General features: G+C 42.7%; 1 protein-coding gene across 10 annotated transcripts in view; it reads right to left on the reverse strand.

The window, feature by feature from the left end:
* The window catches only part of ABCC4 (ATP binding cassette subfamily C member 4 (PEL blood group)), a 291,853-nt gene that overhangs the window by 57,059 nt on the left and 213,158 nt on the right, over positions 1-21,636 (reverse strand). For all 10 annotated transcript variants that reach the window (XR_012426459.1, XM_074021271.1, XM_074021270.1 and 7 more), the window contains 3 exons: positions 9,685-9,835; positions 1,867-1,986; positions 631-741 (listed from right to left, as the gene is read on the reverse strand). Coding sequence is in view for 9 of the 10 variants with exons in the window: in XM_074021271.1 (XP_073877372.1) it covers positions 631-741; positions 1,867-1,986; positions 9,685-9,835 (382 nt within the window). In the remaining variant the exon portion in view is untranslated. The remainder of the gene's footprint in view (positions 1-630; positions 742-1,866; positions 1,987-9,684; positions 9,836-21,636) is intronic.

A 21,636-nucleotide genomic window follows, 5' to 3' on the forward strand; every position in this document is an offset into this window, starting at 1 on the left:
TTATGGTTTCAAAGCCCATTACATTATTCCACTTTCTACGTGCAATGCAACCACAGCTGGAAACCACTAAAAACAAAGCAATAGGTTGTAAGTGCCAACGCTTTTGAGACTAAAATACTACTCTCCTTGTTCCATTAATAAGTATTGTAATGCACCGTTGTTACTGGGGTGGTGAACTCATGCCATGCTTGTCTGGCACCCATGTGGCAGTGAAGATAATACTCTTTCCTGCTGAGAATTTTTCTCAACCTCATGCGCCAGGCAACTACAAACAACAGATACAAGCAGTTGGAAAGCTAACACCATAAGCTGGACAAAATGCTTCAGAATAAATTGGTTCTCTCTTCGCAACTACCAGATGCTAACAGGAACGTTCAGAATCTCAACTGCGCATACCTCAACCCATGCAAAGAAAGATAAAAGAAACCCCTCAAGACCCAAATGACTCCTTAAACGAGTCACACTGCTGAATCCTATCCAACCTGACACACCGTAAATGATTTAAATACACTTCATTAGGACCAAACAGTATGTAGTATTAGACGAGGTGGCAAGAGTGTAATTTAATAACTGTAAACACAGCTATAAATTGTAATCATACCATACATAGTTATTCACATCTGTACTTACTTTTTGCCAGAATCAGGGACCCAAAGGCAACGACGATGACAAACATGGCACAGATGGCATCCAGACGGACGGCGAACCAGCGGGATGTTGTCAAAAACAAGAACCAAGCCTCTGAATTTGAGAACGGTAACAAGCATGATGAATAAGTAGAACCGTATTAACTGCATTGGATGCGAGAGTGTGTTTTGCTCAGCTGAGCTACAGAAGATGTTTACATGGAGTTGGGCAGCAAAGTTGCACACCCAAGGAACCTGTAGATTCCAGAAAGCTAAGTGATACAGGCACTATACGATACACATACACAGTGGTATATGATGGCTTTGAGTGAAGATGCATGCAAATATGAAACCCAGGAATATGATCCTAATAAAGAACTGAGAAAAACAGTCTCATAAGGACATCTCTTGCAGTGCTGAGAGGTACTTATGTGAAGTGCATCTCACGTGAAGTCCACCCACGCACATGATTGACTGTTTCAGTTCTCCAATAGCAGAGTGTAGTCCCAATTTACTTCTCCCACCTTCCATACTTACCAGAAGGCCCGCGCACACTATTGCTTAGGGACTGTATCAAAATGACCTCACTAACAAGATTTGCATGTGTTTTTTTGTTTGTTGTTTGTTTGCTACTTCTTTTTTCCTTTTAGCATGTGGTTTTTAAAGTGCCATTTAATCAGCAAGATAAAATAAAGATTGGAATGATGGATCCAAGTTGTGTAGATTTGGTGGAAATTCTGAAATTTCCAAATCGAAAAAATCTTCGCTGATGCAAGGGTCAGCAAACTACAGCATGTGAGCCAGCACTTATTTTTGTAAATAAAGTTTTATTGAAACACAGTCACAGCCATTTGCTGATGTATTGACGTCTGCTTTTGTGCTACAACAGCAAAGGTGGTTAATTGCAACAAAGACAATAATGGCACACAATGCCTAAAACATTTACTAGGTGGCCTTTTGCAGAAGACATTTGCTGACAGAGCCACAGGCCATGCATGGTGAGAGAAGGACCCTGCAAGCCAGTCAGGAGGCACAAAGAAGAAACCGGCAGCAGCGATTCCGAGAGGAGTCCCAGCCCAGAAGAAGGGGATGGGCGGCGGGGGAGAGGAAGATGCGCAAAAAAGCAGGATGTGGGGCTGGGCCCTGACGTGCCAGCCAACAAGCTCATCGGACCAGGGAAGTTAAGACAGAAAAAGCAGCAGATCCTGTCCTTTGAAACCATTTCCAGAAATGGACAGACCTGAATGTAAATCCTGGTGTGCATCAAACAGTTCCTGACACCTCTCTTCTGCTTTGTATGCCCGGATGGTCCAGAGGCCCTGGAGAGAAGATGATAAGTGGGAAAACACTGGGCTCCGAGCTGGGGAAACAGAGACAGAGAACACCGCTCAGTGAGGCTGGATGCAGGGAAACCAGAGGCCTCCCCAGCTCCACGGTCACGCATCTACCAAACAGCACACGCAGGCTTCCTTGGAGGCTTCATGTTTCAAAGAGAAATAAATGCTCCCAGTAGCCTGAGGGGGCCCTGCCACTCTAATCTCAAGCTCCTGCTCAAACCACACCTCATATAAGGGGCCTGGAAATAAATGTTTTATCTTTGACCACATTCAAATCTAGTTCTAATTCTTTCCTTCCTAACTCAGTCTTGCTGGTCCTTCTCCTCTCCGTACTCTTCCCTGGCATCTCTTTGGGCAGAAATTATATTTCACTGATTTTTGAGCCAGTAGGATTTTTAAAAACAATTCTCTGTTACAAGTACTCACCATATTGAATTACAATTAGCCATCTATGTGTCTCTCCCCACCTTAAATTGTTACTTTCTCAAGGGTCAGCTATAACCATTGCATCCTGGTAACTGAACGGTACCTGGCACAGGACAGGCACTCAGTAAGCAAGCTGAACAGACAGACAGTCACGTCCCTGCATCCTGGGGAATCTTCTGTGCCCACTCATGCTGGAAGAGTCCTTTATGAACTCCATGGACCTGGGTGCTGCAATGCCCTTGTGCCGTGCCCAAGGAACCTGCCCAGCCAAGATCTCTCTGAATGGTCTTAACACTGGCTCCAGGAACCTGATGGATGTTTTTATGACTGCTGAAAACTTGTCCTGCTGTCTGGAGGTCTCCATGGCATATGCCATTGCCTTTTTCAGCATCTGACTGTGGTCTCAGTGGGTTCATGGCCTCTACAGAATTTTAAAAGGTGAATTCTCTTTTGTGTGACTTCTTTTTTCTTTGGGAGCTGGATGTCCCGCGAGGTTCACTGACCAGCTGCTCTACCTTGGGCCATTGTGTTTGTGTGGTGTTATTTATTTATTTATTATTATTTTTTGAGATGGAGTTTTGTACTTTTACCCAGGCTAGAGTGCAGTGGTGTGATCTCGGTTCACTGCAACCTCCGCACCCACTCCCCGTCCTGCACTGGGTTCAAGAGATTCTCCTGCCTCAGCCTCCCGAGTAGCTGGGATTGTAAGCACCCACCACCACTTGCAACTATTTTTTGTATTTTTAGTAGAGATGGGGTTTTTCCATCTTGGCCAAGCTGGTCTCGAACTCCTGACCTCAGATGATCTGCCAGCCTCGGCCTTCCAAAGTGCTAGTGTTTTTTTTTGTTTGTTTGTTTGTTTTTGAGACAGGATTTCACTCTGTCATCCAGGCTGGGTGTAGTGGTGTGATCATAGCTCATGGCCACCTCAAATTCCTAGGCTCAAGAGATCCTCCCACCTCAGGCTCCCAAGTAGCTGGGATGAGAGGTGCACACCACCATGCCCAGATAATTTTTGAGTTTTTCATAGAGATGAGGGTCTTCCTCTTGCCTTGGCTTCCCAAAGTGCTGGGATTACAGGCAGGTGTGAGCCACCATTTCCAGCAGGCCATTGTGTTTCAAGCACACAGTTTGATGACTACCAGGACATACCTCCCTCCTGCATGGCAGGGGACATGCAGGCTAGCTACTTTTGGGCAGGGATGAATTCCTGAGAGTTTCAATTGTCCACCATGAATGAGGCCATACTGGGGCAGGTGCATGTTGGGGACAAGTGACCTGGCACCATGTCTTTAACATTCTTTACTGGGATAAACAATTTATGCTTTATAATTAGCAAACACTGACTTTGTTACCTGTGAAGCTCCCAGAGAAGACCCTATTAGTAAAACATGGAGTGTCTGGGAGAATTTTTTTTTTTTTTTTTTTAGACAGGGCCTCATTCTGTCGCCCAGGCTAGAGTGCAGTGGTGTGATCTTGGCTCACTGCAGCTGCAAACTCCCAGGCTCAAGTGATCCTCTCACCTCAGCCTCCTGAGTAGCTGGGACTACAGGTGTGCCACCACACTCAGTTAATTTTTGTATTTTTTGTAGACATTGGGTTTTGTCATGTTGCTCAGGCTGGTCTCGAACTCCTGGGCTCGAGCAATGAGGCTGCCTCAGCCACTCAAAGTGCTAGGATTACACGTGTGAGCCACTGCGCCTGCCCAATCTATCTTACAGGTGGTGGTTACATATGTTTTATAAAATGATGAGGGGGTAGAGTGGGAGTAAGGGGTGGAGGGAATGGAAAATTTAAGAGAAAAACTCTAACTCATTTTCTGGGTCGGACTCTTAGTCCAGCATCCTCCAGCACCCACATGCCCATCTGTGCTACAGCTGACTCAATACTGGTGTGCCCACTGTACACACAGGCACTGCACATTTGGAGGTGCTGGGGTACCAGTGTGTCAAGACATGGGGGTTCCACATACATCAGAGTCGAGTCCACAGTTCTGGAAGTGAAGAAGGAGCAGGCTGCCAGGTATGAGACACTGGGGTTCTGAGAAAGTGGGAAGCCCTGGGTCGGGGAAGGCAGATGGAGCTTCAGGTTACTGACTGTCCACCCATCCTCGGGGCTCTTTCCTGGCTGATACATCTGACTGGGGGCACTGTCTTTTAGGGGCCCTCTCCTGTGATAGTGCTTTAACAAACCAGACCTTCCCTGAGCATATATTCCCCACCAGAATGTGATCTGGCACTTCCCTTATATCTAATTCAGGCAGAGAGCCTCCCGCGAGTCCACAGGGTTCTCTCTATTCTCTATCTCTGGCATCCACAATGTCCTCACTCTTCAACACGCACAGTAACCTTTTACTTGTTTTGTGTCAGCTTCGTATAACCTGTAAGTTTGCACTGGGAAGGTGGCAGGTGATATGACCATAAGAGGACTGAGCTGGTGCTTCTGTAAGAGAGGCTGGATGTTCTGCACAGGTCTTTTCTGCACACCCCAGATGTTCTAGCCTGCACCCTGGGACTTAGTCAATCTGGAAACAGGGTGATATTGGAAATAAGAGAATTCCAAGTTCCATTTCTCTACAAAGAGTTTGGCTCCCAGTATTCAGAGAAATCACTAGAACCATGCTCTTACTTCCAGAGCAAGGGCGTGTTGTGACTGAACACGTCCATCATATAGAGAATGCCACTGAGAAGGAAGGAGATGTGGCAGTCAGGGGGACAGAGTTCTGGAATGAAATCCTTCAACATGGCTATTGTCATTTGCTTTCCTTATCAGGAGATCCAAGCTGCCACTGTTTTATCTCCAACTGGGTTTCAGGGCAGGGTCAGCTTGAGAAATTAGGTGCCATCCCAGTTTTGAACACCTGGGAATATCATGAAGATCAAGCTACACACTTTAATTCACACCAAGTTACCAAGGTACAGCAGAAATCTGCAACCTTTGAAAAGATAGTCCTTTCTCTTTCACACCCCACTTAGGGCTGAGAGGGCTGCCAGTGAGGGTGAGCTGGGAGGTCTGCAAAGACAACTAACTAGCACCGAGGGAGAGCACATGCCAAGCCTCAGCTCTAATGCACTAGTCAGCAGTTTCCGGCTGACACAACCTGCCATTTCACAAGATCAACAGCTGTGTTTTCCACAACGCAGAGAACTCTTTAGGTGGCACTCCACAGAGATTTTCTGTCTTCTCTGAAAAAGAACATGAAAAGGAATTGCATGCAAAGATCTGGTCTACCAGTCTTGCTGCAGGGTACTGATGCTGTGTGGGACCTTTGAGGGTTATTATGGTTTTAATTCTCAAGGCTATAGTGCCTCTGGTAGTTCCTGTATGTTCAAGGTTTCCAAGCAGTCTCAGGCAACCCTCAGAAGAACCCAACAGGGAAAGTATTATATCCTTGACAGAGGGAAAAACAGACTTGAGGCATCAACAACGCTGCCCAATGCTGGGTGCAGTGGCTTATGCCTGTAATCCCAGCACTTTGGGAGGCCATGGCGGGTGGATCATCTGAGGTCAGGAGTTTGAGACCAGGCTGACCAATATGGTGAAACCAAGTCTCTACTAAAAATACAAAAATTAGCCAGGTGTGGTGGCATGTGCCTGTAGTCCCAGCTACTCAGGTGGCTGAGACAGGAAAATTGCTTGAATTCGGGAGGTGGCAGTTGCAGTGAGCCAAGATCATAGCCACTGCACTCCAGCCTGGGCGAAAGAGCGAGACTACATCTCAAAAAAGCAAAAACAAGAAAACAACAACAACAAAAACACTGCCCAAGGTTAAGTAAGCCATGCAAGTGGTAGACTTGGGCATTGGACTCATATCTGTTTTATTTCCAAGGCTGTGCTTTTAATCTGAGCCACAGTATCTCAGAGACAGAATAATCAGAGTCAAAGATTCTCATGCACCCTGAGGGCATTTTTCTCCAGACTTTGTAGCCCACATTTTAAAAATCCCCAAATCTTACTTAGCTAATATCCAACAGCCTTCCCTATTCCTGTGCCGCTTATTAACCACCTTGCATTGAACAAAGTCCCTGGGAATCTAGGATGAACAAACTCAAGGATCTTACAGTCTAAAAACATGGGACACATGAGTTCACGCTCATGGCAGACGTTGCTAGCGGATCACAATATCTTTACCAACAGAAATTTGATATGGCTTTACATTTCAGGCATTGCCAAATGAGTGGAGGTGGCTGGAGAAATGCAACCAAATGCCATTCCGGTTTTTATGCATTCCTCTATGACTGACTGTTGATATGGTCACTTTTGCAAAAATAAAATGATCAACTGCAGATTTTTTTTTTTTTTTTTAGTTTCATTCTCGTTACCCAGGCTGGAGTGTGTGCAATGGTGTGATCTTGGCTCACCTGAACCTCTGCCTCCCGGGTTCAAGTGATTCTCCTGCCTCAGCCTCCTAAGTAGCTGGGATTACAGGCATGTGTTACCATGCCTGGCTAATTTTGTATTTTTAATAGAGACGGGCTTTCTCCATGTTGGTCAGGCTGGTCTCGAACTCTTGACCTCAGGTGATCCGCCCGCCTCAGCCTCCCAAAGTGCCAGGATTACAGGCGTGAGCCACCACGCCTGGCCCAGGTTTGTTTTTTTGTTTTTTTTTTTTTTTTTGAGACGGAGTCTCGCTCTGTCGCCCAGGCTGGAGTGCAGTGGCCGGATCTCAGCTCACTGCAAGCTCCGCCTCCCGGGTTCACGCCATTCTCCTGCCTCAGCCTCCCGAGTAGCTGGGACTACAGGCGTCCGCCACCTCGCCCGGCTAGTTTTTTTTGTATTTTTTTAGTAGAGACGGGGTTTCACCGTGTTAGCCAGGATGGTCTCGATCTCCTAACCTCGTGATCCGCCCGTCTCGGCCTCCCAAAGTGCTGGGATTACAGGCTTGAGCCACCACGCCCGGCCTGGCCCAGATTTGTTATTAAGATTCCTTAAATGCCAGCTATGGCTCCAGAGGCAGTGAGGCAGTCCGACTGAGGCTTTGGAAATCCTTGAGGGCACAAGGATGAAGCTGGGTTATGCCTCCCTGCCATGGCAATCAGGCATCCTGCTTTCAGCTGGTCACTCCAGCAGTGGTCTCAAAAAACAGGATCCACTGCTGCTGAGAAGAAACAGTGGAATTGTGATTTATGGCAGAGACCTACCACCCTGGATGGATAACAATAAACAGTTCCAACCAACCAGCCCCCACAGTTGGTGATCTGAGGGCATGGAGAAAGAAACATGCATATTTAACTCATCATTACAGCCAAGCGGGGCACAGGAACACCCAAATATGCCTCAGGGGCCATGATAAAGTTGTCAGAATCTCCACATGAAAATGTTTTCAAGCTTTAGGGTACATGCTGTAATTCAAGAGAGAAAATCCTACACTACTTCCCAAAAAGCCTTCCTGAGTCCCCTTTTCTGCACATCCACATGGATCGGATGTGGCTCTTGACACAGACAGAAGTCTACGTCAAGATGTTTCTTCTGGAACAACTGCTTCCTTCAACATACCACAGACTCCCTTAAAACAAGACTCTCGGATAACTTCATTTCATGAGCAGGCCCAAACATAAACATAAAATGCCTGCACAGCCTTGCTGTCCACACACAACGCTGGCTAGGGCCGGTGATCTGCACGAGGAAGGTCTCTCAGCAATTATACTCTGCCTTCCCTAGCAAGTCCTATTGGCCGAGTGTTACTCACACGTGGGCTCCACTGCTCGGCCTGCCCACTGAAAACCTTACAAGACTAGACCTCATGGTAGCTTAGCTGATTTTCTTGACGATTGAAAAGTTTTTCTACAACTTTTATGGACTGTCACCCATTCTACTTCATGCAGACACTTAGAATAAATGCCTCTTAAGAGTTCACTGTTGGCCAGGTGCAGTGGTACATGCCTGCAGTTCCAGCACTTTGGGAAGCTGAGGCGGGCAGATCACTTGAGGCCAGGAGTTAAAGACCAGCCTGGCCAACATGGTGGAACCCCATCTCTACTAAAAATAGAAAAATAGTGGGGTGTGGTGGTGCACACCTGTAATCCCAGCTACTTGGGAGGCTGAGACATGAGAAATGCTTGAACCCAGGAGGTGGAGGTTGCAGTGAGCCGAGATTGTGCCATTGCACTCCAGCCTGGGTGACAGCAAGACTCCATCTCAAAAAAAAAAAAAAAAAAAAAAAAAGTTCATTGTTAAAAGAGAAACATATATACGTCACAACAAAAGACTGCTTTGTCCTGATAAGCTTCTATTTCCCACTCAGTAGAAGATACTGAAAATGATGGGACTCAATGTTTCTCTTCTAGGTGTGGCTTCCAGAGAGCTGAGTTGGCATTCATTTGCAGTAACTATCCACAGTGGAGCTTTCCTGATACAAATATCTTCCTTCTTTACTTTTTGGCTATTATCCTTACACTTTTATTAAAAAGTAGAGCAATTCTACTTTTCTTATGAGTTTGTGTTTTAACAATGATGAAATATGTTAATTTGTGCATGCATAATGAGATGAACTCTGGATTATTTCGCCTCTGCGATTACATGTGGAATAGAGTGATTAATCATAAAATGTCTTCCTCATGATTCCAAAACTAGGAAGTTCAATAGAGCAACAGACTGTATGTTTTATAAACTGGTATCTCTCCTTGTGATCTAAGGGGATTATTTTCAGTGTCCATATATATACAAACAGCCTGAGGGGGAAAAACCTCAAACAGTGACATTAGAACAAGCACCGCTGGTAACAAATGGACAACTGAAAATAACAATGCTTATCTTTTCAAAACGTTTAAAACTGCAACTTACTAGCCATTTTGTGAGTTTGCAAATGTTATAAATTTACCAAATACATTGCTTCTGACACCTCTTTTCCTTTCTCCATCCTTCTCATTTCCTTGTCATTCTAGCATCTTCAGGAAAACACCCTAATTATATTCCTTCTATATTAGTTCCACCATGATCAAATGTTTTATTTCTAAGAAAAAGGTTTCATTAAATGCCAGCTTTGTGTAAGGCAGTATGTCATAAACAAGACATGAAGGGTCCCTGTCTTCATGGTGCTGATATTCCTGTAGAATATTATTCCCCATGTGTCCTTCACTCCTTCCTTGTTCCAAATTGCGAAGTTGCACGTTGCATGCTATCAATTCCATATGCTCCAAGGGACACAATAATTCATGATGGCCAATATGTTCGATTACCTAACGTTAGAGAAATTCTGGAAGACAGAGTCTGCCGAATTTCAGGGGCGCTCCGTAATTACGGCATAAACGGAAGCTAGCTAGCATGTCTATACCAACTCGAGTTTCCATACTCACTTGTAGATTCCAGGCGCTTCACATCTCTTGATGTTTCCAAAAAATATCGCCGAAGAAAAATGAAAACGATTCCAAGGGGAACCAAGGGTATTGCGATCCAAGGAATCACAGCCACAGCCACAGAGACCACACCAACCACTTGTAGCAATGTCTGAAACAGCAGAAATAGATGCAGGTTTTCCTTATCATGTCTTCTTTTCAAAAATGCTTTCATGAGTTGTTGTTAGGATTATACTCCTTTCCCCAAAAGACTTACTGTAGTACCAGGGACTGCTTTTCCATTCAAAGGAATAACAAAAGTATAGGTGGTCCTGATGATATCCATTACACACCTGCCATGTGCCAAACACTATGATATGAACTTATCCCTTAGTTGTTTTTTTTTTTTCTTTTTTTTGAGATGGAGTCTTGCTCTGTCACCCAGGTTGGAGTGCAGTGGTGCCATCTCCTCTCACTGCAGCCTCCCGCTCCCATGTTCAAGTGATTCTCCTGCCTCAGTTTCCTGAGTAGCTGGGACTACAGGTGCCTGCCACCACGCCCGACTAATTTTTGTATTTTTAGTAGAGATGGGGGTTTCACCATATTGGTCAGGCTGGTCTCGAACTCCTGATCTCAAGTGATTTGCCCACCTCCACCTCCACCTCCCAAAGTGCTGGGATTACAAGCGTGAGCCACCACACCAGGCCCCCATTAGTTCTTTTGATACACTCACCAGCTCCACGAGTCAGGCATTATTACTTTCCCTATTTAACGGATAAGAAAACTGAGATTCAGAGTAGAATTTGAATCCCAAACTACCATGAGTCAGTTGACGTTATCGGGGCAATGAGCAAGCAGGCATCACAGACAAGGAGCCCAGAAGCCTCAGCTATGCACGGGATAAGGAAGTGACTAACTGCAAATTCAGAGCTCAGAAAAAAGGAAGTAATTTAAATCTTCACCTTTGGAAGGGGGGAGTCGTCTCTCTTGGTATCTATCCTTTGCTAATATTTACTGAATGCTGATTGTGTATCTGGCTGTATATTAAATACACATGTAGCAACTTGCTGAAATCTCACAATATCGCTATGAAGTAGTATTACTACACCATTTTACAGATGGAGACACTGAGGCACAAGGAGAAAACAGTAACTTGATCAAGAACACACAGCAACAGTCACAGAGCCAGGGAGCATGCATCGTCAGCCACTACATTTTAGCTTGTCCCCAGCATACGGCTAGCTTTTTATTCATCAAGATACAATCCTTGAATTTGTCTTTAATTTTTCCTCCAAACACACTTATATAAGAAATTAGAGTTCATTAACATGCCCAATAAAGAACAGATAAGAGAAATGTAATAAAATTTTTACATGTTTTAAAAGATCTGAGACTTTTTAAATTACAATATATTGAAATTTGTATTGTCAGAAATTTTTGCCTTCTATTTATCTTATGTTTAGTAGCATTGAGGAAGAGGTTTGATAACAATAAAACAACTTAAAATGTCTAACAGTGCTTTTTTTTTTAGCTTTAACACTTAGATATGCATTAAATTTTCCGCCATTAGGAGAGTATTTCAAATGTCTATTTCAGAGGCACGTGATGATGACAATAGCAAATGACATTTATGAGTTGTTTCTGGATGCAAGGCACTGTGGGGTCTGTGAATGTTCACTTACCCATCACCTCACCCAGCAAGGTGACGTTATCTTTGGAAATTACCTTGGTCTAAAAGGTGAAATACAAAAACAAAAGCAAGAAGCATAAAAACCCAAGACACTGGATGATGCTCATTTCAGTATTCATCTTTACTAGGAAATGTGATATCATGGCTTTGGGAAATATGAGTGCAACTCAAGTTAGTCCCTACCTACTCTGAAACCACAACGCTTGCTTCTTGAGAAGGATCGAACAGTAAGGGGCATGCAGATTCACATTACACATGCTCTGAGGCCTCCAAAGTTCACTGTCTTACATAAAAGTACATGACTTCAGCAGAAAGTACAGAGTGCTACAGAAATATAAGGAGAGGCCAGGTGTGGTGGCTCACGCCTGTAATCCCAGCACTTTGGGAGGCCAAGGCAGGTGGATCACCTGAGGTCAGGAGTTTGAGACCAGCCTGGTCTCAAAAAAATTAGCCAGGTGTGATGCTGCGCACTCGAGAGGCTGAGGGAGAAGAACCACCTGAACCTGGGAGCCGGAGGTTGCAGTGAGCCGAGATGGCGCCACCACACTCCAGACCGGACGAGAGAGTGAGACTATGTCTCAAAAAACAAAACAAACAAAATCAAAGAAATATAAGGAGGAATACATGTACACTTTGTAGAGGTTTCTAAGGAAGACTTACAATTGATTTTCCCAGGCGGGTTTAACAGACAACCAGAAAGTACAGCATGAATAGTCATTTGCGGGTCACAATCACGGTTTGCTTGCTGAGGGAACACAGGCAATTCTGGTTGTGTCTTCTCAGCACCATCACCTGCATCTCGACCCACTAGCTCAGCATCTGGCCCACTAGGCCACCCACAATTTTCTGTACCTAGCTGACAGCCAAGGTACAATTGCCCTACCCTCCCAAAAACCAAGAAGAGGCAACATGTCATAAGGCTTGCTTATATCCAAATCGTAGTACATATGTATTTCACATCCATTATCTAACTTCACTTTCATATCAAATCTAAATAGGAGGGATTATCATCTCCATTTACACAGGAGGAAACTGAGTCTCAGAGAGATTCAGTAACTTCCTCAAAGACAGAAAATTCAGTCATACTGACCTTACGCTTGTTCTTCTAAGACACTATAGCCTACATACATGATTCATATTTTTTAAAAAATTTAATACCTAAATATACCTGTATTTTTATATTTTTTATATTTTTATATTTTATATTTTTGTTTTCTGTATCTTCTAGTTTTTTAGGTTATTTTGTGTGGTATGTGTGTGTAGTGTGTGTGGGTGGGTGTGTGGGGGTGTGTGGTGTGTGGTGTGTGTGTGTGTGGTGTGTGTGTGGTGTGTGTGGGGTGTGTGTGGGGTGTGTGTGTGGTGTGTGTGGGGGGTGTGTGTGGTGTGTGTTGGTGTGTGTGGTGTGTGTGGGTGGGTGTGGTGTGTGTGTGTGGTGTGTGTGTGGGAGTGTGTGTGTGTGTGGTGTGTGTGTGTGGTGTGTGTGTGGGGAGGTGTGTGTGTGGGGGTGTGTGTGTGGTGTGTGTGGGTGTGTGGTGTGTGTGTGGGGGTGTGTGTGTGTGGGGTATGTGTGTGTGTGGTGTGTGTGTGTGGGTGTGTGTGGGTGTGTGGTGTGTGTGTGGTGTGTGTGTGTGGTGTGTGGTGTGTGTGTGGGTGTGTGTGTGGTGTGTGGTGTGTGTGTGGTGTGTGTGGGTGTGTGGTGTGGGTGTGTGGGTGTGTGGGGGGTGTGTGTGTGGTGTGTGGTGTGTGTGTGTGGTGTGTGTGGGTGTGTGGTGTGCGTGTGTGGGTGTGTGTGTGGTGTGGGTGTGTGGTGTGTGTGGGTGTGTGGGTGTGGGGTGTGTGTGTGGTGTGTGTGTGGGGGGGGTGTGTGTGTGGTGTGTGTGTGGGGGTGTGTGTGGTGTGTGTGTGTGTGGGGAGGTGTGTGTGTGGGGGTGTGTGTGTGGTGTGTGTGTGTGGGGGGAGGTGTGTGTGGGGGTGTGTGTGTGTGGTGTGTGTGTGGTGTGTGGGTGTGGTGTGTGGGTGTGTGGTGTGTGGTGTGTGTGTGTGGTGTGTGTGTGGGGGGGGTGTGTGTGGTGTGTATGTGTGTGATGTGTGGTGTGTGTGTGTGGTGTGTGTGTGGGGGGGTGTGTGTGTGTGTGGTGTGTGGTGTGTGTGTGTGGGTGTGTGTGTGTGGGGTGTGTGTGTGGGGTGTGTGTGTGGGGGGGTGTGTGTGTGTGTGGTGTGTGGTGTGTGTGTGTGGGTGTGTGTGTGGGGTGTGTGTGTGGTGTGTGTGTGGGGGGGGTGTGTGTGGTGTGTATGTGTGTGATGTGTGGTGTGTGTGTGTGGTGTGTGTGTGTGGTGTGTGTGTGGGGGGTGTGTGTGTGGGGGGGGTGTGTGTGTGTGGTGTGTGTGTGTGTGTGTGGGTGTGTGTGTGTGGTGTGGGTGTGTGGTGTGTGGTGTGTGTGTGTGTGGTTATATCTGGTCTCTCAGTGAGGTGACCACTCCCAGGCTCCCAGCTAATTAGGATATAACAGACTTCTCAGCTCAAAAGAGGAGCTGATCTTTAAAAAGTCTTAAAATATTTGCTAATAGAACATGGCAACACGTACTGATTTAAGAATTACTGTTTACATTTAAAAGTCATAAAAAGATGAGTTCTAGACCCAGAAAACAAAATGACTGAAGAAAAAAAGAACCACATTTTAATAAATATATAAAACCTCAGGACACAAAATGAAGGTTGACTACATTTCATATTCAATATCTATATTTGAATGGTAGTGAAAAATATAACATTTCCTCAGGCAGACTCTTCTAGAATTAATTTTGTATCCAAACATTACAGAATGGAACATATTCTTTTAACAAGCATAATTTTAACTACAATGCCTGTTTGGCATTTAACCACCAAACTGCTTTGAGTCCTGGAGAAATTTTTAGGTATCTATCCACTATTTACTTTAAACTTCATTCTGTGGGATTCTGTTCCAGCTAGTCTTTGTGAAGCTTGTGCCAGTGAACATGTTTTCTATAAACAGCAGTAAAAATGTATTCCTATTTTCTGCAAATAAATATGCCGTCCATCCTTCTGGCTCATTCTGTTCCTTATTTGAACTCTCTCTCTCTCTGTCATCCTTCTATTAGGTACAAGATGAAATATGTATTTAATCATGAGGCCACTTAATCAGTAGATGGTAGTTTCATGATTTGTTTATGGTATTAAAACATAAAATAATGATCATTAAGATTGCTAACACCTCATAGGAACTGGAAAGCTCTTAATTCTGCTGTCAACCACTTAAGAATTGTGTTCTAAGTTGTGATGAGTACAAATCGTCCAGATTGCTTTAAACGATTACTGACTTTGCAGAAGACAAAACTTAGGTGCAATAAACAAAGCAGGGTTCACTTCTTGGTGAGAAATATGGCAAGATTTTCTTCCGATTTACAGAGAAAAAAAATTGCCAGCTAATTTTTGATCAGTAAGGTGTTTACTGATATGGTGGCAGAAGAAATTCTTCTACTTATTTATTTTGGGAACACATGAGACTAAAACAAAAAACAAATAAACAAAAAAAAAACTGGCCAGGTGTGGTGGCTCACGCCTGTAATCCTAACACTCCGGGAAGCCAAGGCAAGCAGATTGCCTGAGCTCGACACCAGCCTGGGCAACATGGCAAGACCCCATCTCTACTAAAAACACAAAACACTAGCTGGATGTGGTGGTGCATTCCGGCAGTCCCAGCTACTTGCGAGGCTGAGGCAAGAGAAACACTTGAACTCGGGAGGCGGAGGTTGCAGTGAGCCGAGATCATGCCACTGCACTCCAGCCTGGGTGACAGAGCAAGACTCTGTCTCGAAAAAAAAAAAAAGAAACCACTTCTCAATAAAATGACTAACATAACAGGTTGTGCTCCTGGCTAATACAGGATTTCTTCTGGAGCTACTAAAATTATGAACAGGGTATACAAACCTACAAGAATATTAAGAAATAAAAATGTAATTCTGTCAAGTCATTATCATTACCTTCAATTACAGGATGAATAGAAGCAAAAGGGACAATATGGAAGACACTTAAATGTAAGCTCCTAAACCCAAATACTGACAGCATCAGCACTAAGTCAGCAGATGTAAATTATGTGCTACTGTAGCACCTCACCTGCCTCAGGGAGTTCAGAGGTCAACTCTGGTTCCCAGGTCCCACCTGGGGAGATCTCTACTTTATTCCCTGTTTTTGTTTGTTTGTTTGTTTGTTTGACCTCATCCAACCCAGTGAATGCCTTTATATCAGAACTTTATGGAGTGTTGGTATGTCTTCCATGTATGACAAGGTCTAAACAAACATTCTCTAAGCTTTTCTAAGCTTGTCCTTCCCTTGGGATACATTAATCACTCCTTTCATCGCTAATATACTGATCTGATCTTTTCACATCCAGCGCTGGTACCTGTGTCGGACTTCAGTTAGTGCTTAATCCTGAGTCCCAGCTAATTCCAATGAAGAGTGAATGGTGTGAGGCATTACAGCAATGTGGTGCACCTCTTCCTTCCTTTGTGGTCAGTATACCTCACTAATAGATGGTTTCCTTTGTACATTTTTTCCATGTTAATGTTTATTATGAAATTCAAGGCTGAAGTCCATCTATATGCTACCTTAAAAATAAACATCTTAAAAAAAAAGGCATATAAAAGTAGAAATAAATATAAGTTTTAACCCACTTATCTTAATAACTGATATAACAAGCACATAAAAATCGATAGAGAAAATTTGAAAACATGGTTAATAAACTTGACCTAATGATGACCTAAAGGCTACAATACTATAGCCAATAACTGCATAATATACACTTTTCAAGTGCATCTTTATTATGCCATAAAGCAAGTATCAGCAAACTTCGAGACAAAAATTATACAGAACATATTCTGACATAAGTGGGTTTAACAGGAAATCAATGTAATTAGAAATGTAACTAGAAATGTTAGGAATTCAGCAATATACTTCTATATAACACCTGTTTCAAAGAAATTACAATAAAATTAGAAACTTTTCAAATAAAAGAAAATGAAAACCTAGTAATATTAAAATTTCAGGACTGCAACTAATGCTGTTTACAAGTAAAATCATTCCTTCAAACTTTTTTTTTTTTTTTAAAGAGAGGCTAAAAGTAAAGGATCTAAAAATATACCTTACAAAGATAGAAAAATAGTAGCATAATAAATTAAAATCTGAGAAAAATGGAAATTAGAAAGAAGGAGAAAATGGTTAAATAGAAAATTAATTTGAAGGAGAAAAATCAACAAACCCAAAGCCTCATTATATAAAAAAACTGACGAAATCAATAAACTTCGAAAAGACTAATTAAGAAAAAAAGAGAGGAAAATTATCATTATCATGAATTAACAGGGAATAACAGAAGAGGTACTATAGGCATTAAAAAGAATATATAATAAACACTGTTCCAATAAATAAATTAAAAATTTTGATGTAAAAGGCAAATTTCTGGAAAAATGATGGGCAAAGACTGACATAATTAAAAACCTAAATCTGAATAATTCTATTATTGAATTTAAGAATATGAATTCACAACACAAAAATTTCCCACAGAAAAAACAAAGATGGGTCACAAGATGATTTTGCACAAGTTTTATCAAATTCTTCCAGAGAACTGAAATCCAGCATTATCCTGATATAAAGACCAAAGAAGGGAAAATTATAAACAAAACTGTTTTAAGAACACTAAGGCCGGGCACAGTGGCTCATATCTGTAATCCCAGCACTTTGGGAGGCCGAAGAGGGCGGATCACAGGGTCAGGAGTTTGAGACCAGCCTGGCCAACATGGCGAAACCCTGTCTCTACTAAAAGTACAAAAATTAGCCAGGCGTGGTGGCAGGCACCTGTAATCCCAGCTACCTGGGAGGCTGAGGCAGGAGAATCACTTGAAACCAGAAGCCTAGATCACGCCACTGCACTCCAGCTTGGGTGAAAAAGAAAAAAAGAAAAAAAAAAACACTAAATAACATACTAAATACATTCAATCTAAGAACATAAAAAAATAAGTATACTTTATAAACTGTGTGTACACCAGTAATGCAAGCCTGATTTAAGACCTGACAATTAATCAATGAATGCTATTTATCAGGTTAATGAAACAGGAAGAACCACGTGATTATATAAATAGTGGCAAGAAGACACCGGGGCTTGAACCTGGGAGAGGAAGGCTGCAGTGAGCTGAGGTCATGCCACTGCACTCCAGCCTGGGTGACAGTGAGACTCTGTCTCAAAAAGAAAAAAAGAAAAGAAAAGAAAAGAAAAGAAAACGCCAGTCCCAAAAGGTGGGATCATGGCAGACGAGAGGCAGGACTAGATTGCAGCTCTGACTCGGACTGACGGAGCGGTGTGTTGAGGCTCGCATTGTGAACTTTAGCTCCAGATTGACTGCAAGAACAAACCAGCAGTCCCAAGAGGAGCCACAGACCGTTTGAAGGAAGTGGACTGCTATTGCAGGACCTGGGAGACACCCCAAACACTCTGCAGCAAGTCCCACCCAAGGAGAGTCTGAGCTCAGACATGCCTAGCCCTGCCCCACACCTGATGGTCCTTCCCTACGCCTCCTGGTGGTGGAAGACAAAGGGCATATAATTCTGGGAGTCCTAGGGTCCTGTGCACTGCTGGTTGTTTGTCATACTACCACAGCTGATGCTCTCTGGAAAGTGCCACCTACTGACAAGAGGCCAACCAGTACAAAAATAGAGCATTAAACCAAAGCTAAGAACTGTCATGGAGTCCATTGCACCCCCCTACCACCTCCAACAGAACAGGTGCTGGTATCCACGGCTGAGAGACCCACAGAGGTCTCTGTGAAGTTCACATCACAGGACTCTGTGCAGACAACCCCTAGTGCCAACCCGGAACCAGGCAGACTCACTGGGTGGCTAGACCCAGAAGAGAGACAACAGTCACCACAGTTGGGCTCACAGGAAGCCATATCCACACCAAAAAGGGGAGAATACTATATCAAGGGAACACTCTGTGGGACAAAAGGATCTGAACAACAGCCTTCAGCCCAAGACCTTCCCTCTGACAGAGCCTACCCAAATGAGAAGGAAGCAGAAAACCCACTCTGATAATGTGACAAAATAAGGCTCTTTAACAGCCCCCAAAATCACCCTAGTTCACCAGCAATGGATCCAAACTGAGAAGAAATCCCTGATTTACCTGAAAAAGAATTTAGGAGGTTAGTTATTAAGCTAATCAGGGAGGCAACAGAGAAAGGCAAAGCACAATGCAAGGAAATCCAACAAATGATATAAGATGTAAAGGGAGATATAGTCAAAGAAATAGACAGCTTAAAAAAAAATCAAAAACTCTGGAGACACTGGACACACTTATAGAAATGCAAAATGCTCTGGAAAGTCTCAGCAATAGAATTGAATAAGTAGAAGAAAGAAGAAGAAACAAGTAGTAGAAGGAAGAACTCAAAGACAAGGTCTTCTAATTAACCCAATCCAACAAATACAATGAAAAAAGAATAAGAAAATACGAACAAAACCTCCAAGAAGTCTGGGATTATGTTAAACAACCAAGCCTAAGAATAACCAGTGTTCCTGAGGAAGAAGAGAATTCTAAAAGCTTGGAAAACATATTTGGGCAAATAATTGAGGAAAACTTCTCCAGCCTTGCTGGAGACCTAGACATCCAAATACAAGAAGCACACAGAACACCTGGGAAATTCATTGAAAAAAAATAATCACCTAGGTGCATTGTCATCAGGTTACCCAAAGGTAAGACCAAAGAAAGAATCTTAAGAGCTGTGAGACAGAAGCACCAGGTAACATGTAAAGGAAAACCTATCAGATTAACAGCAGATTTCTCAGCCGAAACCTTACAAGCTAGAAGGGACTGGGGCCCTATCTTCAGCCTCCTCAAACAAAACAATTATCAACCAAGAATTTTGTATCCAGAGAAAGTAAGCTTCATATATGAAAGAAAGATACAGTCTGTTTCAAACAAACAAATGCTAAGAGAATTCACTACTACCAAGCCACCACTACAAGAACTGCTAAAAGGAGCTCTAAATCTTGAAACAAATCCTGGAAATGCATTGAAACAGAACCTCTTTAGAGCATAAATCACACAGGACCTATAAAACAAAAATACAAGTTAAAAAGCAAAAGCAAAAACAAAACAAAACAAAAAAACAAAGTACACAGGCAATAAACAGCATGATGAATACAACAGTACCTCACATCTCAACACTAACACTGAATGTAAATTGCCTAAATGCTCTGCTTAAAAGATACAGAACTGCAGAATGGATAAAAACTCACCAACCAACTATCTGCTGACTTCAGTAGACTCACCTAACGCAGAAGGACTCACAGAAACTTAAGGTATAGGGGTAGAGAAAGGATTTCATGCAAATGGATACCAAACGCAAGCGGGGTAGCTATTCTCCTATCAGACAAAACAAACTTTAAAGCAACAGCCATTCAAAGAGATGAAGAGGGACATTATCTAATGGTAAAAGGCCTTGTCCAAAAGGAAAATATCACAATCTTAAACATATATGCACCTAACACTAGAGCTCTCAAATTTATAAAACAATTACTAATAGATTTAAGAAATAAGATAGACAGCAACACAATAATAGTGGGGGACTTCAATACTTCACTGATAGCACTAGACAGATCATCAAGACAAAAAGTCAACAAAGAAACAATGGAAACTATACCTTGGAAAAAAATGGACTTAACAGACATAAACAGAACATTTCATCCAACAACTGCAGAACACACATTCTATTCCATAGCACATGGAACTTTCTCCAAGATAGACCATATGATTCAACTCCAAAAGGAATCTTCTAAACCATGCAAATACACAGAAATTAAATAACCTGCTCCTGAATGAGGATTGGGTCAAAAATGAAATCAAGATGGAAATTTAAAACCATTTCAAACTGAATGACCATAATGACACAACCTATCAAAACCTCTGGAATACAGCAAAGGCAGTGCTAAGAGGAAAGTTCATAGCCTTAAACACCTGCATTGAAAAAACCAAAAGAGCACAAACTGACATTCTAAGGTCACACTTCAAGGAACCAGAGAAACAGGAACAAACCAAACGCAAACCCAGGAGAAGAAAGAAAATAACCAAGATCCGAGCAGAACTAAATGAAATGCAACAACAACAACAACAAAATACAAAAGATAAATAAAACAAAAAGCTGGTTTTTTGAAAAGGTAAATAAAATTGATAGACCATTAGCAAGATTAACCAAGAAAAGAAGAGAGAAAAATTAACTGACACCACTGAAATACAAGAGATCATTCAAGGATACTATGAACACCTTTATGCACATAAACTAGAAAACCTAGAAGAGATGGATACATTCCCGGAAAAATGCAACCCTCCTAGGTTAAATCAGGAAGAATTAGATATCCTGAACAGACCAATAACAAGCTGCAAGACTGAAATGGTAATTTAAAAATTACCAACAAAAAAAAAAGTCCAAGACCGGACAGATTTACAGCAGAATTCTACCAGACATTCAAAGAAGAATTTGTACCAGTTCTTTGGACACTATTCCGCAAGATAGAGGAAGAAGGAACTCTCCCTAATTCATTCTATGAAGCCAGCATCACCATAATACCAAAACAAGGAAAGGACATAACCAAAAGAGAACACTGCAGACCGATATCCTTGATGAACATAGATGCTAAAATCCTTAAAAAATACTCATTAACCGAATCCAACAACATATCAAAAAGATAACCCACCATGATCAAGTGGGTTTCATACCAGGGATGCAGGGATGGTTTAACATATGCAAGTCAATAAATGTGATACACTACGTAAACAGAATTAAAACCAAAAATCACATGACAATCTCAATAGATGCAGAAAAAGCATTTAACAAAATCCAGCATCCCTTTAAAACTCTCAGCAAAATCGCCACACAAGGGACATGCTTCACTGTAATAAAAGCCATCTATGACAAACCCACAGCCAACATAACACTGAATGGGGGAAAGTTTAAAGCATTTCCTCTGAAAACTGGAACAAGACAAGGATGCCCACTGTTACCACTCCTCTTCAACATAGTACTGGAAGTCCTGGCCAGATCACTCAGACAAGAGAAAGAAATAAAGGGCATCCAAATTGGTAAAGAGGAAGTCAAACTGTCGTTTACCTTGGAAACCCTAAAGACTCCTCCAGACAGCTTCTAGAACTGATAAAAGAATTCAGCAAAGTTTCCAGATACAAGATTAATGTACACAAATCAGTAGCTCTTCTATACACCAA

This window comes from Macaca fascicularis, chromosome 17, assembly GCF_037993035.2.
Source record: "Macaca fascicularis isolate 582-1 chromosome 17, T2T-MFA8v1.1".
Classification (NCBI taxonomy): Eukaryota; Metazoa; Chordata; class Mammalia; order Primates; family Cercopithecidae; genus Macaca; species Macaca fascicularis.